The following is a 16,907-nucleotide window of genomic DNA, read 5'->3' as shown; positions in this document are numbered from 1 at the left end:
AGCATCAACAGCTGTTTGAAAAGATGGTCCAAGTTCCCCTCACTGCAGAAGAAAAAGTCCAGGGGGTGGAGTCGAATGTTGTAGCTCCTCCCACCCAGGCAGAGTCTAGACAAAAGTCTCAGGGATGTGAGGGGTCAGGCTTGTTGATGATTCAGATTCAGCTCCACCCCCTGGACCTTCTTAGCCTGGGAAATCCCACGCTGCTTTGCACAATCGTTCCGATCTGAAAAGACAGCATGGAAACTATGGTCTAAAGGCTCGCCTGAGTTAGGGAGCCAATCAGAGAGTGGGGAGGGGTGGAAAGACGGTGACGCGTACTACTCGACAAACGGAAGCTTGTAGTTTATTTGGGACTGTTTACGGATCACATTTAACATGGCGGTGAGCGATACGAACCAAACTTTCGATCAAGCTTTAGACACTGTTCTGAATAGTTTAGAGCGAAAGTTTGTTTTAAAAAAAGAACAGCGTTTGGCGTTAGTCTTTCGCCTCTTCGTCGCTCTAACTACGTCACCGGGTACAAGTGCCATGATTGGCCATGGGCTACGTATACTCCAAATGATAGACATTCACAACGTCCAATAAACGGCCGTTGACAATCGTAAACCACACCTCCCCTACGAGAAATTCAATAGGCGGATTCCAGACCATATTTCACTTGTGATATGGTCTGGTGTTAACCAGACTAGGACCTTCTGGTTCTGCAGTAAGGACCAGCTCAGCTTTCAACTAGCTTGAGTTCTGGAGGAAGTACGTTTGCTTTCATCCTATCTTGCTGGTAGCTGTCCTGGGAGGTGCAGAACGTTAGTGGGTGGGAATCAGTGTTGGAGTCGAGTCACTCAACCTCAAGTCCGAGTCCAGTTTCAAGTCCCCGGTGTTCAAGTCAGTCATTTAAAAAAAAAATTTTTTTTTAAAGTCCACTATTGATCCAAGTGAGTCCAAGACTCCAACTGCCCCATTTGACGGTGGCTGTTTCAGCGCCATTAACATTAGTTTGTTCCTGATCTTGACGTATGAACAGGTGAATGTGCTTCTCTTTATCAGGGAGTGTGAAGTATTCTGTCAGAGCTGGTTGGGAGACGGATGTAAAGTGCAGAAGGTGTGTTTATTAATACAAGTGAAGACGGTAAACAATCCAGAATGGCAGGCAAAATCGTAAAATGGGCAATAGGTCGAGCGAAGCACACACAGGCTATCGTAGGCTCGGCAGAATCAAGACGAAAAACAGGGATCAGGAAACCAAACAAGGCTCAGTAATATGTCAGCAATGCAACTCAATACTTCGCAAAGTAAATGTTTCACAGTTTTTATATGGCATGCTGATTACACCTTAATCCTGTGCGAGTGGTTTACGGCGTGCACAGGTGTGACACTCTTGCATGAAATTCTTACAAAAAAATAAAGAAAAAAAAATCCAAGTCCGAATGCAGTTAGTTAATGTACGAGGTCAAGTCATAAGTCCTTAAAATTGGGCCACGAGTTGGACTCGAGTCTTACAAGCCTAGTGGCAGTAACACTTGGAGGAAATGAGAATATTAACACAGCATAGCTGCTGAAATGTGGAGGAGTTTGTGTTTACTGCCAATCGAGTATGAGGAGTCTCAAATCGGACTGCTGGAGCTGATCCCAGTCAGTTCCTTTTTACAGAGATGGAATTAACTTTTTTTTTTTTTCCTTCTCCTCACTATTTCAGGTCAAGAACTTTGGTCGTTCAGGACGCACCAAGTACACACATCTGGTGGATCAGGACACCACCTCATTTGATTCGGCTTGGGCTCAGGAGAGCGCCCAGAACAGCAAATTCTTCAAACAGAAGGCAGGGGGTGTGAGAGACGTGTTTGACCGGCCATCAGTGCAGAAGAGGAAGACATGAGTTAGGTTCTGGATGAATACAAGTTCAGATGCACCTGAAATAATGTCTGTTTTGCACCACACCCCTTTGTGTTTTATGTAACAATGAAAATGAAAAGTTCTAGTGTGGCAACAAATCATAGTTTATTGCATTTTAATTTTGTACATTTGATGGATTCCTTTACAGAATTTTTGTTCTACTCAGACCTTTGTAAAAATCTTGGTTTTCAGTGTGAATAAATTACTATAACAGGAACATTTGGTTCTAAAACATACCTTGGTCTTTCACCCACTGAGTATTTTGTACAAAAAAAAAAAAAAATTTACTAAAAATTAAGGAAGTCTTTACAAAAGCCGAGAAGTGAACCTGGCTGAACTGGATTAGTAACGGGTAAGATGTTTGATTACAGATGAGATTTCAGCGTGAAGCAGAGTCACTCCGCTGCCCATGCTACCGTCACAGCTGGGTCTTAACAGTTCAGTTGGTCAGTGCAATCAAAGCCTCTACAACATTCCCCATGTGTTCCCTCAAGCTGCGCTCGGCCATGCCACGTGGAATCTCCATCTCCGCCATCTGTGGAACAAAAACAGGATCGGGTTTCAGCAGGTTCTGATCATACAGCAGCTTTCTGTACATATACATTCATTATACTTACAATGAGCTCGACATCCTCCTTCTTAATCGTAACTTTGGCCAATTCTTTTTCTCTGTAGAGAACATGCAAATAATGCATTGTCATGTCTATATAATATTAAAAATAAATAAAATAGCATGCAACTCTCCTGACCTTTCCTGTTTTGCTTTCTGTTCTCTGGATCTCCTGTCGCCAATCACAGACATGGCCTTCAAACACAAAAGCAGATCAAATATACAGTGAGGAAAGTAAGCAGAAAACGACAACAGATTAGACACTGGGCATCAAATACAGCTGCTTTAGGTGAATTTTGCATTAGTTGCAAATTAGCACAGTGAGTTTCTCATTTTCCTATTTGTTGAGACGAGAAAAGAAGTGATTAATATTTCAGGTAGTTTTATGCCAATTTGAAACTAAAAACAAGTCTTAACTGACCTTTTTTTTTTTTTAAAAAAGGTGCCCTTCCACCAAAAACGTTTAAAGGAACAGTCCACCGTACTTCCATAATGAAATATGCTCTTATCTGAATTGAGACGAGCTTCTCCGAGCTTTGCGCGACCTCCCAGTCAGTCAGACGCAGTCAGACGCGCTGTCACTCCTGTTAGCAATGTAGCTAGGCTCAGTATGGCCAATGGTATTTTTTGGGGCTGTAGTTAGATGCGACCAAACTCTTCCGCGTTTTTCCTGTTTACATAGGTTTATATGGCCAGTGATATGAAACAAGTTCAGTTACACAAATTGAAACGTGGCGATTTTCTATGCTATGGAAAGTCCGCACTATAATGACAGGCGTACTAACACCTTCTGCGCGCTTCGGCAGCGCATTGATACGGAGCTCAGATATCGATGCGCTGCCGAAGCGCAGAAGGTGTTAGTACGCCTGTCATTATAGTGTGGACTTCCCATAGCATGGAAAATCGCTACGTTTCAATTTGTGTAACTGAACTTGTTTCATATCACTGGTCATATAAACCTATGTAAACAGGAAAAACGCGGAAGAGTTTGGTCGCATCTAACTACAGCCCCAAAAAATACCATTGGCCATACTGAGCCTAGCTACATTGCTAACAGGAGTGACAGCGCGTCTGACTGACTGGGAGGTCGCGCAAAGCTCAGAGAGGTACAGAGCAGCTCGTCTCAATTCAGATAAGAGCATATTTCATTATGGAAGTACGGTGGACTGTTCCTTTAATACTGGCTCTTTTTGAAATACCATAGTTCACTCCGAGTTGCATATGCAGCCGAAAACGTAATTCTACTCCCATTCCCTGTATTAGCTTATGAAAGAAAATAGTCGGAAAAACGAGCAAATCTGAAAAAGCCCTACGAACTTGTGTCACTTCGAAAATTAGTATTCATGGCCTCGCCCACGGGAAGAAAGTTCGGATTTAAGCGCGAGGAGAGATAGCAGAGCCCATCTCGTCAGTAGCTAACGAAGAGGACCTAACAGCAAGTTGAAAACATGGCTGAACAAGTTCGTGCCTGTGTTATTTGTAGCAGTAACACATCAACGTTGCATTTCTTGCCCAAGATAGAAGAGGTGAAGAAGAAATGGTTGGAATTGATCTTTGGAACACCACCAGCGAAGTATAATGCAGCGTTAGTACTGTGTTCTGATCATTTCAACCACAGTGACTTTTCAAACTTCGGTGCCTTCAGTCGTGGTTTTGCTTCGAGGTTGTTTTTAATCCCTGGATCTGTATCGTCAAGACGATCGACCGCCAGCTCACAAGCTGGAAGTAAAACATGAACTTTTTGTTCGAAGGTTTTTGTTACAAAATAGCATGTTCATATTCTCCACGTTAGCATGCATGACATGGTCACAAGCAAGGCAGGGATGAGAGTTTTCCGCTTTTTCTAAGTAAAAAAACAACCTTTTTATATTATGCCAAATCCGTTGAGAATTTTTTATTAATTTCGCGGGGTTGGGGTATGTTCCTTCACGCTGTTCAAACTTTAACTCCAATGATGTTTACACATTATTTGTAAGTCGCCATCTTTAGTCTCGTTTAAATCTCGTTGAATGTGATGTAAAATTCGTGTTATCTACATTGTTATTGGTCAAAACATCGATGTCGAGACCATAATAGCCAATCAAAACAGTTTTTACAAAGACGCCCACATCCGCTTGTTCTGACTCACTGGAGGTAGCGTCACAGTGCTGTTAGCCAATCAGAGGTAACACGTTTACATGTCATGAATATTAATGCGTAAGAGCTGAAATCCTGTTGTTCTCCCGCCACCCACTCCTCCACCAAACTAGAACAGCCTGAAACAGGAGAACCACAGCATTTTTTTTTTTTTCACCAAAACCAGCTCACAGGGCATTCATTCATACTAGAGACCACCGCACAATTAATGAAAAAACGATGCAATGAGACCTTTAAACACGAACATGTTTCAGTTCACAGTAAAAAACGCTGAATACGTTCAGTATGAAGTGGCTCCGCCCACAAGCAAAGTTAACTGACAGGTGGTTACATGACTTTACCACTGCATATTAAAGAACATGACACTAGTGATACATAGATCAGGGGTTCTCAACCTTTTCTGCTTTAAGGCCCACATATTCATACTTGTAATGAGTCACGGCCCATTAAAAAAGATCCCCAATTATTTTGGCTCATCTATTCTATTAGAATCTAATAATCTATTGTAAAGTGTATTAATGGGATGCGACATCACTCCCTGTTACAGATGAAGTCCAGGAATTAAATAAATGCAACAAAAACAGTTTTTAATTGTTGGTATTGGATTTAAAAAAACAAACAAACAAACAAACAAACAAAAAAAAAAAAAACAAAAAAAAACTGTATGGACGTGCCAGAAGCCAAACCATGCACGCAGGGCATTCTCACGCAAAAGGGATTCATGATCCAAAAGTGGAGTCTGGTCCATTAACACAAGAACTTATTGCCATGTTTGTGTTCAGCAAATGAGCAAGTTATTAAAACCAAGAAGTCCACTCAAAAGAAGTGGATATAGAAACCACTCAATGGGATTAGATCCTTACACACTAACAAAGAAGGATTTTTCCTACGAGTTGGAAAATTATCCATCCGTTGAGTTCCCTGACATCTCAAACTACCTGGTGCTGCAGACCTCGTTCTACACGGACACAGATGAAAACTAGGGATGTTAACCGATGACCGTTTGACCGGTGGTTGACTGAATCAACGTCAACTGGTTAAATTTTTTTTGGTTGTCGGTTAAAAAAAAAAAAAAGTCGTTTTGAAGCTGCCGATTTTGGAGCAGAGAACCTGGAATTCTGTGTTGTAAATGCTTGGGGCATGCCATGCGGTGTAAGGACGACAGCTGACAAATCAGAAACACCCATTCAGTCATGTCCCGCCCTACCGCTGCCACTCGGCGAAAGAAAAAAAAGTGTAGACACAGGCTTTTTAGCTTAGAAATTACTATTCTGTCTTTTTAATTATTATTAGAAGGCACATCGAGTTTAGTCCTGCCTTGGCCAGTGCATTCTGAAAGTATGTTTCGGTCTGTAGCCAACAATGCATGTTATTGCAGATCAAATCTCTCCACACAAACTAAAGGCGCAGATGCCGACTTTTTCACGGCTGAATCGTGCAGATCCGATTTTTTTTTTTAGGGGGGGCATTGGAGTGCCTGAGTAATTTCATCAGAGTAAATTCTGTATTAAAATTGGGGGTGTCGTGGCTCAGGTGGCTAAGGCGCCACACCATAAATCCGGGGACCCGGGTTCGATTCCGACCCAAGGTCATTTCCCGATCCCTCCCCGTCTCTCTCCCGCTCATTTCCTGTCTCTACACTGTCCTATCCAATAAAAAAGGTGAAAAAAGCCCAAAAAATAAAAAAATAAATTCTGTATTAAAATTACTAAAATGAGCAAATGCCGTTACAGTCCATGAAACAGGAAGTATGAGAACGTGTGCAGCTTTCTGATTTACTGTTTTCTTCTCATACTTCCTGTTTCATGGACTGTAACGGCATTTGCTCATTTAGTAATTTTAATACAGAATTTACTCTGATGAAATTCAGACACTCCAATGCCCCCCCTAAGAAAAAATCGGATCTGCACGACTCAGCCGTGAAAAAGGCGGCATCCGCCAAAAGGCGTGCCAGTTAACCGACTTTAACCGGCTAATGAGGCTTGGTGGTCAGTCAAGTTTTTTTAGTTTTCGCCATCCCTAATGAAAACCTGGAAGAGCTCAACTTTTTACATGTGGCTGGGTTAAAGATCTGGTGATCAGGACACTACAAGACAGACGGCGGTAGACGGATCTAGGCGCAGGAAGAGAGTGTTTATTAGCAGGTGTGATGTTTACAAAAATGAAAGCAGAATCATTAAGCAGGAATTTTTAAACAGCGTCATCACCATGACTAGAAACAAACGTCACAGTGATGATCATACTTTGCAAAGCCTCTGTGAAAACAGTGTCCGTATCTGTGTGCGCTAATTGCACTCAGGTGTTTCCCATAACAACCAGGTTCCAAGCACACGTACAACGTGTGGCCGCTCGAGCTTCACCAGGCTCCAGCGCGTGAAGGCGTGACAGTCAAGTGTTCACCTGCTGTGTGACCACAACTTTTAGCTCACGTGTATATTGCCACCAAAATGCCTCGTTTTCATCGATAACATACACTGGCAAAGCATCATGAGCTGTAGTGTGACCGTAGCTTAATGAGACAGATGTGACGTCGGATCCAACCCAGTAATTGTACTCTACTACGAGTGGAAAAAAAAATAATAATTCACAAGCCACGAGATGGCACTTCGCGGCCCAGCAGTTGAGAAACATTGATGGATGCTCTATCACACACACAAATCTTACACATTTCATTATGGATGAAATGTGTAAGATACACATTCTATTAAAAAGACTGTAATAGACCTGGAGTTTATTTAATGGCGGCATTAGAGAGGATATTACAGAGATGAATATACAACCCCGATTCCAAAAAAGTTGGGACAAAGTACAAATTGTAAATAAAAACAGAATGCAATAATTTACAAATCTCAAAAACTGATATTGTATTCACAATAGAACATAGACAACATATCAAATGTCGAAAGTGAGACATTTTTAAATTTCATACCAAATATTGGCTCATTTGAAATTTCATGACAGCAACACATCTCAAAAAAGTTGGGACAGGGGCAATAAGAGGCTGGAAAAGTTAAAGGTACAAAAAAGGAACAGCTGGAGGACCAAATTGCAACTCATTAGGTCAATTGGCAATAGGTCATTAACATGACTGGGTATAAAAAAAAAAAGAGCATCTTGGAGTGGCAGCGGCTCTCAGAAGTAAAGATGGGAAGAGGATCACCAATCCCCCTAATTCTGCGCCGACAAATAGTGGCAATATCAGAAAGGAGTTCAACAGTGTAAAATTGCAAAGAGTTTGAACATATCATCTACAGTGCATAATATCATCAAAAGATTCAGAGAATCTGGAAGAATCTCTGTGCGTAAGGGTCAAGGCCGGAAAACCATACTGGGTGCCCGTGATCTTCGGGCCCTTAGACGGCACTGCATCACATACAGGCATGCTTCTGTATTGGAAATCACAAAATGGGCTCAGGAATATTTCCAGAGAACATTATCTGTGAACACAATTCACCGTGCCATCCACCGTTGCCAGCTAAAACTCTATAGTTCAAAGAAGAAGCCGTATCTAAACATGATCCAGAAGCGCAGACGTCTTCTCTGGGCCAAGGCTCATTTAAAATGGACTGTGGCAAAGTGGAAAACTGTTCTGTGGTCAGACGAATCAAAATTTGAAGTTCTGTATGGAAATCAGGGACGCCGTGTCATTCAGACTAAAGAGGAGAAGGACGACCCAAGTTATCATCAGTGCTCAGTTCAGAAGCCTGCATCTCTGATGGTATGGGGTTGCATTAATGTGTGTGGCATAGGGCTGGGCGATATGGAGAAAAAAAAAAAAAAAATCTCTCGATATCTATGCAGGAAAAACAACCCCCAAAAAACAGACACACCAAATTCAGCAAGGTGTTTTTTTTTTATTGAAATGCAAACAGGTAGGCAGCCAAGTGCCTAGAGGTAGACAGGTACTAGTAACAAAGTGCTTGTGCACCATTTTTAACATGAATTATCAAACCAAGGAAGTAGTATACTGCCTTATTTTAATTACAAACATAAAACCTGAGGGTAGGCAGTTCTTATAAAGTGCGTCTTAAACATTTAAGATAACAAAAAAAAAAACCCTCATTTCAATTTCATAAATAATAATTTGTCTTATAGAAATAATACAAATTGCCTTCCTTTTCCTTAAAAACAAAACTCAAACTCATCTCACTGCATTAACTCTCAGCCTGGCACACTCCTCGTACAAAAGTTTGTGGCGTACCTGTAAATGGTTGAACAGGTTCGTGGTGCTCGATGCTTTGGTTGCCACCAATTTCTTGCATTCCCGGCAGTAGACCTCTTTCTGTTGTTCGTCCGACGGTTTAAAACCAAAATATCTCCATATAATGGAGCCATTTGTCCTTTTTTTTGGTACGAGTTCTGCCGCCTCCGGGCTTTCTGTGGGCGCCGCCATGTTGAATGAGTTAACACGCCGCCTACACGCGAGGGGAGGGGGTACAAACACAAGAAGGAGGCGGGGCGGGCAGCACCATAGCACAGTGAAGGAAATTAAGCACAGTGGCGAAATCATATTAATTTAGAGCATTATCTCGATATATACGATATGCCAAAATCTTTTTCGTGTTCATAAAACATATCGATATATCGCAAATCTCGATATATTGCCCACCCCTAGTGTGGCATGAGCAGCTTACACATCTGGAAAGACACCATCAATGCTGAAAGGTATATCCAGGTTCTAGAGCAACATATGCTCCCATCCAGACGACGTCTCTTTCAGGGAAGACCTTGCATTTTCCAACATGACAATGCCAAACCACATACTGCATCAATTACAGCATCATGGCTGCGTAGAAGAAGGGTCCGGGTACTGAACTGGCCAGCCTGCAGTCCAGATCTTTCACCCATAGAAAATATTTGGCGCATCATAAAACGGAAGATACGACAAAAAAGACCTAAGACAGTTGAGCAACTAGAATCCTACATTAGACAAGAATGGGTTAACATTCCTCTCCCTAAACTTGAGCAACTTGTCTCCTCAGTCCCCAGACGTTTACAGACTGTTGTAAAGAGAAAAGGGGATGTCTCACAGTGGGAAACATGGCCTTGTCCTAACTTTTTTGAGATGTGTTGTCATGAAATTTAAAAATCACCTAATTTTTCTCTTTAAATGATACGTTTTCTCAGTTTAAACATTTGATATGTCATCTATGTTCTATTCTGAATAAAATATGCAATTTTGAAACTTCCACATCATTGCATTCCGTTTTTATTTACAATTGGTACTTTGTCCCAACTTTTTTGGAATCGGGGTTGTATAAAATACTCCAACAGGTAAAAAATAATCATCATGTAAAAGATGACATGCTGTTCTTTAATGTCATTAAAACATGGAAAATGCCTTTCGCTTCTCTTGACATTGAAACATACACAAAAATGTATTATATCAGCCATTATTACAAATCATGCATTCCTTTAACTTTTACTCAAGTCATTTCCCTGTACATCATCATCATCTTTTCTTCTTTCGCGTTCTGCCTGATGGCAGGTCCATGGGATCCATTCTCTCCATCCTTTTCATTTCACTGTAGCAGCTTTCCTCAATCACATCCAGCATTCCAAGTCTTTTCCATCCTCTGGGTCTTTTACCCGTCAATCACTTCTTTCAGTCGTCCGTTTCCTCTCAGGATACATCCCACCCGGTTTTTCTTTCTACTTACCATCACACTCATCATAGATCCATTTTCATCAACCGTATGTAGCACGTCCTCATTGGTCTTCCTTTCTGTCTGATTTTCCCCATTCGTCTCCAAACCCACATTTCAAAAGCCTCCAGCCTTTTTGTGCCTGCTTTCCTCAAGGTCCAAGTCTCTACATGATACAGTAACACACTCCACACTAGCGTTTTCACCATTCCTTTCTTTATCTTCATGGTTTTCCCCAAAGCGTTTTAGCGTATTGGGCCCGATACGCTTGCTCTGCCTGCTGATACGCTTAGTCGCTTTAGTTAAAATCCAATACGCTTAGATTTATACCGATACGTTAAATTTCCTACCCACAAGTAACTAGATACATAGGAGAGCAAATAACAGATCCATTTACATATTGATTGATATGTGTTAAACAGGCGGCCTTTCCCCCCCACAACGTTTGTGTTGATTTTGTCAAGGTAATATGTCCGCGTGGTATGATGTAAACAAACTAATCTGTTGGCTATGTCAAGATCACGTGTTCAACCGTCCAATAAAAATATCAAAAGAAAACTTCAGACATCCCGGAATTTTCCGATTCATTATAAGCGATCTCATTGGCTGCCGATGTTGTCCCCCACCAGACGGACAAAGCCGACTGATTTTAATCACAAAAGTTTGACCTCGTCTATTATCATTATGGCTTCGATCGAAGATTGGTTGACTAAAGGCCAATTTATGCTGACAACCCAGTCCTCGCAGATAGCGTCGCAGATAGTGTCTGCGTAGCCCCCCCACCTTCGCAGACGCTCTGCGCGCACCTCCCAAAAATTGTGACCACCGCAGAAGCCTCGCAGACAAGAGGGCTCTGATTGGTCCACTCTACATCCGCTGTACACGCACTTCCGCTTCCCTACTTTCCCGGTTTGGTTTGTTTTCACGACCGGCATTTTTAAAAACACGAGCGAAGATGGAGCAGCATGAAGAGCGGTTGATTGAGGAAGTACGTACATCTATACGACTCCAGTTCTAGTCATTATAAAAAAAAGTTCTAGTCATTATAAGTAACCGGAGGATAAACACTCCACTAACCACACCCACCAACTACTTCTAGCGACTTCGCGCCCCCTTGCGTTGTGCCGGTGAATAACATCGCGCACGCCTATTACTCCCCGCTCAACGATAAATTACAACTATCTGCGAAAAGCTATCTGTGAAAGCCTTGTCGCAAGAGCATGCAGAGGCCTTAAATGTCAACAAACCCACGTGAGTGACGGCGCACAAAACTAGACAACTGTCACGACAACGAAAACGTCGTCAATTTTGATCACAGCGACTGGCTGAAAAAGCACTCGCTGGACAATCTGATCCACATCAGCATGGATGACAGCGAGATGGACTATGAGAGGGCTGCCCAACATTGGGCCGAGCAAAAGCCAAGGAGAATTAATCTGCTTAGCATAATTTCAAATAATAAATCATAAGCATATTTGGCAGTGTGATGTCACTGGGATCCATTTAACAAAAGAAGGCTCCGGATTATTCTTTTATTAAAGGCTCACAGTGACATCACACTGCCAAATATGCTTATCGTTATTATTCGAAATTATGCTACATCTGACGCTTAAATTCTCTTCATGAATGTGTTTATAAGTACATAATCTTTCTGCAAACTTAAAATGTATGAATTAAGTTTTCTTTTCCTTTAAATATGTTTTAATCTTAATCTAGTCCATTTAATAAAGTGCCAAAATTTAAACTTTATGGAGCACTTGCATGTGACGTCACAGCCGATCCAGATTGTGACAGACGCCATCTTGTCGGTCAAACGCCATATTCCGCCTTCTACTTCTAGTTCTACTTCTGCTTTTACTTCTACCTTTTCTTCTGGAAAACCCTACTATACACAATTCTACTACAACGGCTGCAGCTACAAGCTCTCCCTACCTGTGCACGTTTATGTTTTTTGTGTGTATTTTTGCGTGTTGTTCGTCTGTACCGGACTTCAATATCCACTACAACCGTATGGACTTACTGGACATTGGTTTCCAGCAGAAAATGACGGTTTGTAGCGATTTCCATCGCATGCACAACATTCCGGACGAGAAAAAAAAAATTCCGGACGAGATAGCGAGACCAGCGGGGTCTCCGTGGATTGTTATCGGAAGCAAAGCGAAGGAGGCGGCGCCGGGAGCGGAAGCAAAAGCGAGGCTGCAGAGCTGGCCTGTTGACTAAGCTCAGAAAACAGTCACTCAAACCTCCACTGCTAAGCCTCTCTCTCTCCAACGCCAGATCCATGTAAACAAGACGGACGATTTGGAATTACAGCTGGAATTACCTTATTCAATAATTGGCTGGTCAATGCATCAGTACTAGTAATACTTAAGTGACTTACCCATCCAATGAGGATTCTTGTTTACAAGATGCCACATCTGAGTCGCTGACAAATCCTGAATTTCTGTAAAGATAACTGTCCAGAGATTTATAAGCACGCAGTGCTTCACCACTGAACAGCGAGGGAAAGTTAATGAGGTAATTATACACGTCCGGGTATTCCGCTGGCAGTTCAAAATCAGGTCGTGAAAACTCCGTCCGGTAAGCCATAAGGGTCACTAATCTGTAGGTCGTTTATTTTAGACATATATCTAGTTATCTGTTCATTAGAAAAATGAGCCGTGTAGTCCGTCGGTTGAAATTGATCCATTCTGTACACGAGTGCAGCAGTATTCAGCGGTGTTTTTTACTGACAAGATGGCGGTTGTGTACTTTCCGGTCACGTGACTGCAAGATCTCTATAATATGCAGTTGCCTTACTTTTCTTTTCAGTGTATATTAGTTATACACATTATGGTAACTGCATCCGAAACATTCTAAATCATTACAGTTATAGTAATACAGCGACTTATTTTAAGGCGGCAGTTCTGAGGTTCAGATCCCTTTGTGATCAACAGGAGGTCAGGATGATCGAGTCTCTTCACATGCGCATTTTTGTTACAACACTACTTGATCAGAGATAATTAAGGGATCCCCGTAGATTTTCAATCTATAACAAAAACAGTTGAACTTGCATGTTGAACTTTAAGGAGGAAATTTCAAGTGTGTATACATTAATACTATTTAGGTCAGAAATCACTGAAACACTGGTAAAATCTATCCTATAATCATGTATCGAAAACCTCTCAGAGACCCTGAAAATGCACCGGAGAGCATCAGGTGGTGTAGTGGTTAGCGCTGTCGCCTCACAGCAAGAAGGTTCCAGGTTCGAGCCCAGCGGCCGGCGAGGGCCTTTCTGTGCGGAGTTTGCATGTTCTCCCCGTGTCCGTGTGGGTTTCCTCCGGGTGCTCCGGTTTCCCCCACAGTCCAAAGACATGCAGGTTAGGTTAACTTGGGACGGCCTTGAACTGAAGTGCCCTTGAACAAAGTACTTAACCCCTGACTGCTCCCTGGGCGCTCTAGTGTGGCTGCTCTGGGTGTGTGTCAGAAATTCATCATGTGTATATTTGTGAGGGATTTTCCTCACTTTATTAAACAATCAAAAATTCAATTTAACAGATACATAGGTAAACATGTACACATGTAAACACATAGTGGATATAAAAAGTATGCACACCCCGTTAAAATAATAGGGTTTTCTGTCTGCCCACTGCTCTGGGTGTGTGCGCATGTGTTCACTGCTTCAGACGAGTTAAATGCGGAGGATGAATTTCACTGTGCTTGAAGTGTATATGTGACAAATAAAGGTTTCTTCTTCTTCTTTCAAAAAGTTTTCCGGTGAGGCATGCCTCCGGACCCCCCTAGTTTCACTTCACACCATTGGCGCTCAATTGTGTGTGTATTATCATGCCAGAATTTAGAGCTTTACATTTTTTTTCTGGGGAAAACACTGATCTTCATACTCGGATCTTTAGTTAGAAGTGTTCCTTTCTCTTTGTAAATGCATTCTTTGCCATGGCGATTCTTGCTCTCATTTCTTCTTCACATTTTCCATCATCTGTAATTAGTGCTCCTAAGTATTTAAACTTGCTTGCTTGTTCCACTTTCTCTCTCTCTTTATGCAGATGTTCAGTGGGCCACCATTGTATCTGGACACCTCTGTTTTCTTGATGTTAAAGTGCATATCACGGGTATATTTAGGAGCAAGATCAATGTAATTCTCCTATTTTATATTAAACTTTGGTCAAATATCTGTCACAATTTGCATTTTGTGCAATTTTTTTACCTTGCGCAATACCAGTTGAAATCAAGCCATTTGAAGCGAATTGGTCCGCCTTTGAAAAAACTTGGCATTTGGATTTCCCGGCAAACATTGATTTTCGTGACGTCGCGTGTGGGACTCCTCCCTCTGAATACTACGTCAGCGCTGGTTTGTTTATGAGAAAACGACCTGGTGGTTTTCTGCAAATTTCTTCAACGTTATCACATTATTAAAATGGTTAACAGATGTATCGTAGGAGGGTGTAGCAACACCGATCTTGATGGGATTAGTACTCATCGTTTCCCAAAAGACCGGACAGTGAGAGAGAAATGGGAGCGCTTGGTCTACACAGGCTGTGCACTGAAACTGTGCAAGCTAACGCAGCCTGCTGGCGCTTCCGCAGGTAACGTCACGATTCTGGCTCCAGACTCCCTTGGGATTTTTCCAGACGTGTTTTGTTATTTTATTTTTTTCTGCTGTAGACAGATGGCCTTGTGCAAAATTACCCTTCTGGATGAGTGTGTAAAGGGATGTACTTTTATATAAATAATAATAATAATAATAATAATAAAATTGGTCCAGGATATGCACTTTAATCTTCATGCCCCATCACTAAGTGTTTTCATGATTCTTTGTAACCCCTGTTCTGATGTTTCTCTTCTCCCCCCAAATCTGTCCCTCTGAGTTACATGTCAATCCTGGGATCGAGATGCTGACCTCTGTTGCCCCTTTTCCACCAAAGCAGTTCCAGGGCTGGTTCGGGGCCAGTGCTTAGTTTGGAACCGGGTTTTCTGTTTCCACTGACAAAGAACTGGCTCTGGGGCCAGAAAAACCGGTTCCAGGCTAGCACCAACTCTCTGCTGGGCCAGAGGAAAGAACCACTTACGTCAGCAGGGGGGGCGGAGTTGTTAAGACCGACAACAATAACAAGACCGCGAAAGATCGCCATTTTTAAGCGACGAGAAGCAGCAGCTGTACAAACGCGAAGTCATCCATTATTATTATTGTTGCTGCTGCTGCTTCTTCTGCATTGTTTTTGCTTCGATATTCGCGCCAAGGTTTATGCAAACGTAGCGACGTAACTGCCATATACAGCGACGTAATGATGTGTCTTCTCTTAGCACCGCGAGCGATGGAAAAGCAAGCTGGTTCTCAGCTGGCTCGCAAGTTGAACGAGTTGTGAACCAGCACCAGCCCCGACTCAGCCCTGGAACTGATTTGGTGGAAAAGGGGTATTCTACTCCTCGGACCTGCCTGATCCATCCTGATGCCCTACGTCTGGTTGGAGTCTCATCACATCGCTCCTGTGGAGGACGGCCCCATATGGACAGTTGAAAGTCATACTTGGAAGACGCTCTGGACACGTACAGTAACGCTTTTATGGCTGAGGACTACAGTTGGCTTGCTAACTCTGGGACTGCAGTTGTCATGAACAGTTTTGCACTCAAGTTTCCATCAATGAAGAGTTTATAACCAACAAAACAGACTTCATGTTAAAACTGTTAATGTTATAGTCATGTTGTCTGCTGTTGTCCAGGTGAGGATGGGTTCCCTTTTGAGTCTGGTTCCTCTCGAGGTTTCTTCCTCGTGTTGTCTGAGGGAGTTTTTCCTCGCCACCGTTGCCACGGGCTTGCTCATTGGGGATAGATTAGGGATAAAATTAGCTCATGTCTTGGGTCATTCAGATTCTGTGAAGCTGCTTTGGGACAATGTTTATTGTTAAGAGCGCTATACAAACAAACTTGACTTGACTGATGTTGTTAACATTGCCTGGTCATCAGCAAACCTCACATCTGTTAATGCTCATCCCAAGCATCTCATTCATCAGTTTTTTCAGCATAAATTGAAAACACTCTTCTCCTCCCACTCACTCCCTACAGAAATGCACTACACAGGGTAAAAAGTAATCCAACACATTTGTAATCCAAGTCCATGAGGAGTGACTGAGGTTCCAGCCCTTTACTGACTGAGAGCAGGGGTGCGATTACAGTGTGACACAGGCTCTCAGTCCAGAGAACATGTTCCACACTTCCTCCACAAGACCCACAGCTAATAATAGGAAGCACAAGGCACACTTAACTCGCATATTCTCTTCCAATGTAAATAACCGAGCCTAAATAAAATCCTTTATCCCGTTCAGTGATTAAACCACACAGGAAACAGTGCGTTTCTTCAGCACATGGTTAGCTAACACGGCTAACTCAGCACTCTTTGTTAGCTTCTACTGAAACTCAACTCACCGTTTCCAAGTCAGAACTCGAGATTTCTTTCTCTTCTGCATAATCAGTGACTCTTTCTAAATCAGCAGCCCCGCTGTCGTGTTTGCGTGGTTTTTCTGTTGGTTTCCCGGTGCAATTCTCCTCCGCCTCCAGGTCCAAATCCACATCTCCCTCAGCCGCCATGTTCGCGTCCATCCGCGTAGCCGGAACTAACGGAAGAGAACATA

The 16,907-nt window shown here is 42.4% G+C and overlaps 2 protein-coding genes across 2 annotated transcripts in view; one reads left to right on the top strand and one right to left on the bottom strand.

Annotated features, from left to right (window-relative positions):
• The window catches only part of mfap1 (microfibril associated protein 1), a 22,326-nt gene extending 19,692 nt beyond the window's left edge, over positions 1–2,634 (top strand). The window contains exon 8 of the mRNA XM_060911651.1: positions 1,694–2,634. Coding sequence (XP_060767634.1) covers positions 1,694–1,873 — 180 coding nt within the window. The 3' untranslated portion in view covers positions 1,874–2,634. The remainder of the gene's footprint in view (positions 1–1,693) is intronic.
• hypk (huntingtin interacting protein K) lies at positions 1,971–16,907 on the bottom strand. Its single transcript, XM_060911653.1, has 4 exons — positions 16,702–16,907; positions 2,640–2,695; positions 2,508–2,559; positions 1,971–2,425 (listed from the first exon to the last, which is right to left on the bottom strand). Exons 1-4 carry the CDS (start codon positions 16,873–16,875, stop codon positions 2,330–2,332), a joined length of 378 nt encoding a protein of 125 aa, XP_060767636.1. The 5' UTR covers positions 16,876–16,907; the 3' UTR covers positions 1,971–2,329.

Source organism: Neoarius graeffei, chromosome 27 (genome assembly GCF_027579695.1).
Source record: "Neoarius graeffei isolate fNeoGra1 chromosome 27, fNeoGra1.pri, whole genome shotgun sequence".
In the NCBI taxonomy this organism is placed as follows: Eukaryota; Metazoa; Chordata; class Actinopteri; order Siluriformes; family Ariidae; genus Neoarius; species Neoarius graeffei.
Note: the sequence above shows the minus strand (reverse complement) of the source record. Positions and strands in the feature narration are given on the sequence as shown.

What these genes read in the sequence shown, in the direction of transcription:
- hypk (XM_060911653.1), bottom strand. Translation starts at nt 16,875, where the DNA reads ATGGACGCGAACATGGCGGCTGAGGGAGATGTGGATTTGGACCTGGAG. An exon ending in CGAGTTCTGACTTGGAAACG is followed by an intron (nt 2,696 to 16,701) that starts GTGAGTTGAGTT and finishes TTGTGTTTGAAG; the next exon opens with GCCATGTCTGTGATTGGCGA. An exon ending in AGGAGGATGTCGAGCTCATT is followed by an intron (nt 2,426 to 2,507) that starts GTAAGTATAATG and finishes TTTGTTCCACAG; the next exon opens with ATGGCGGAGATGGAGATTCC.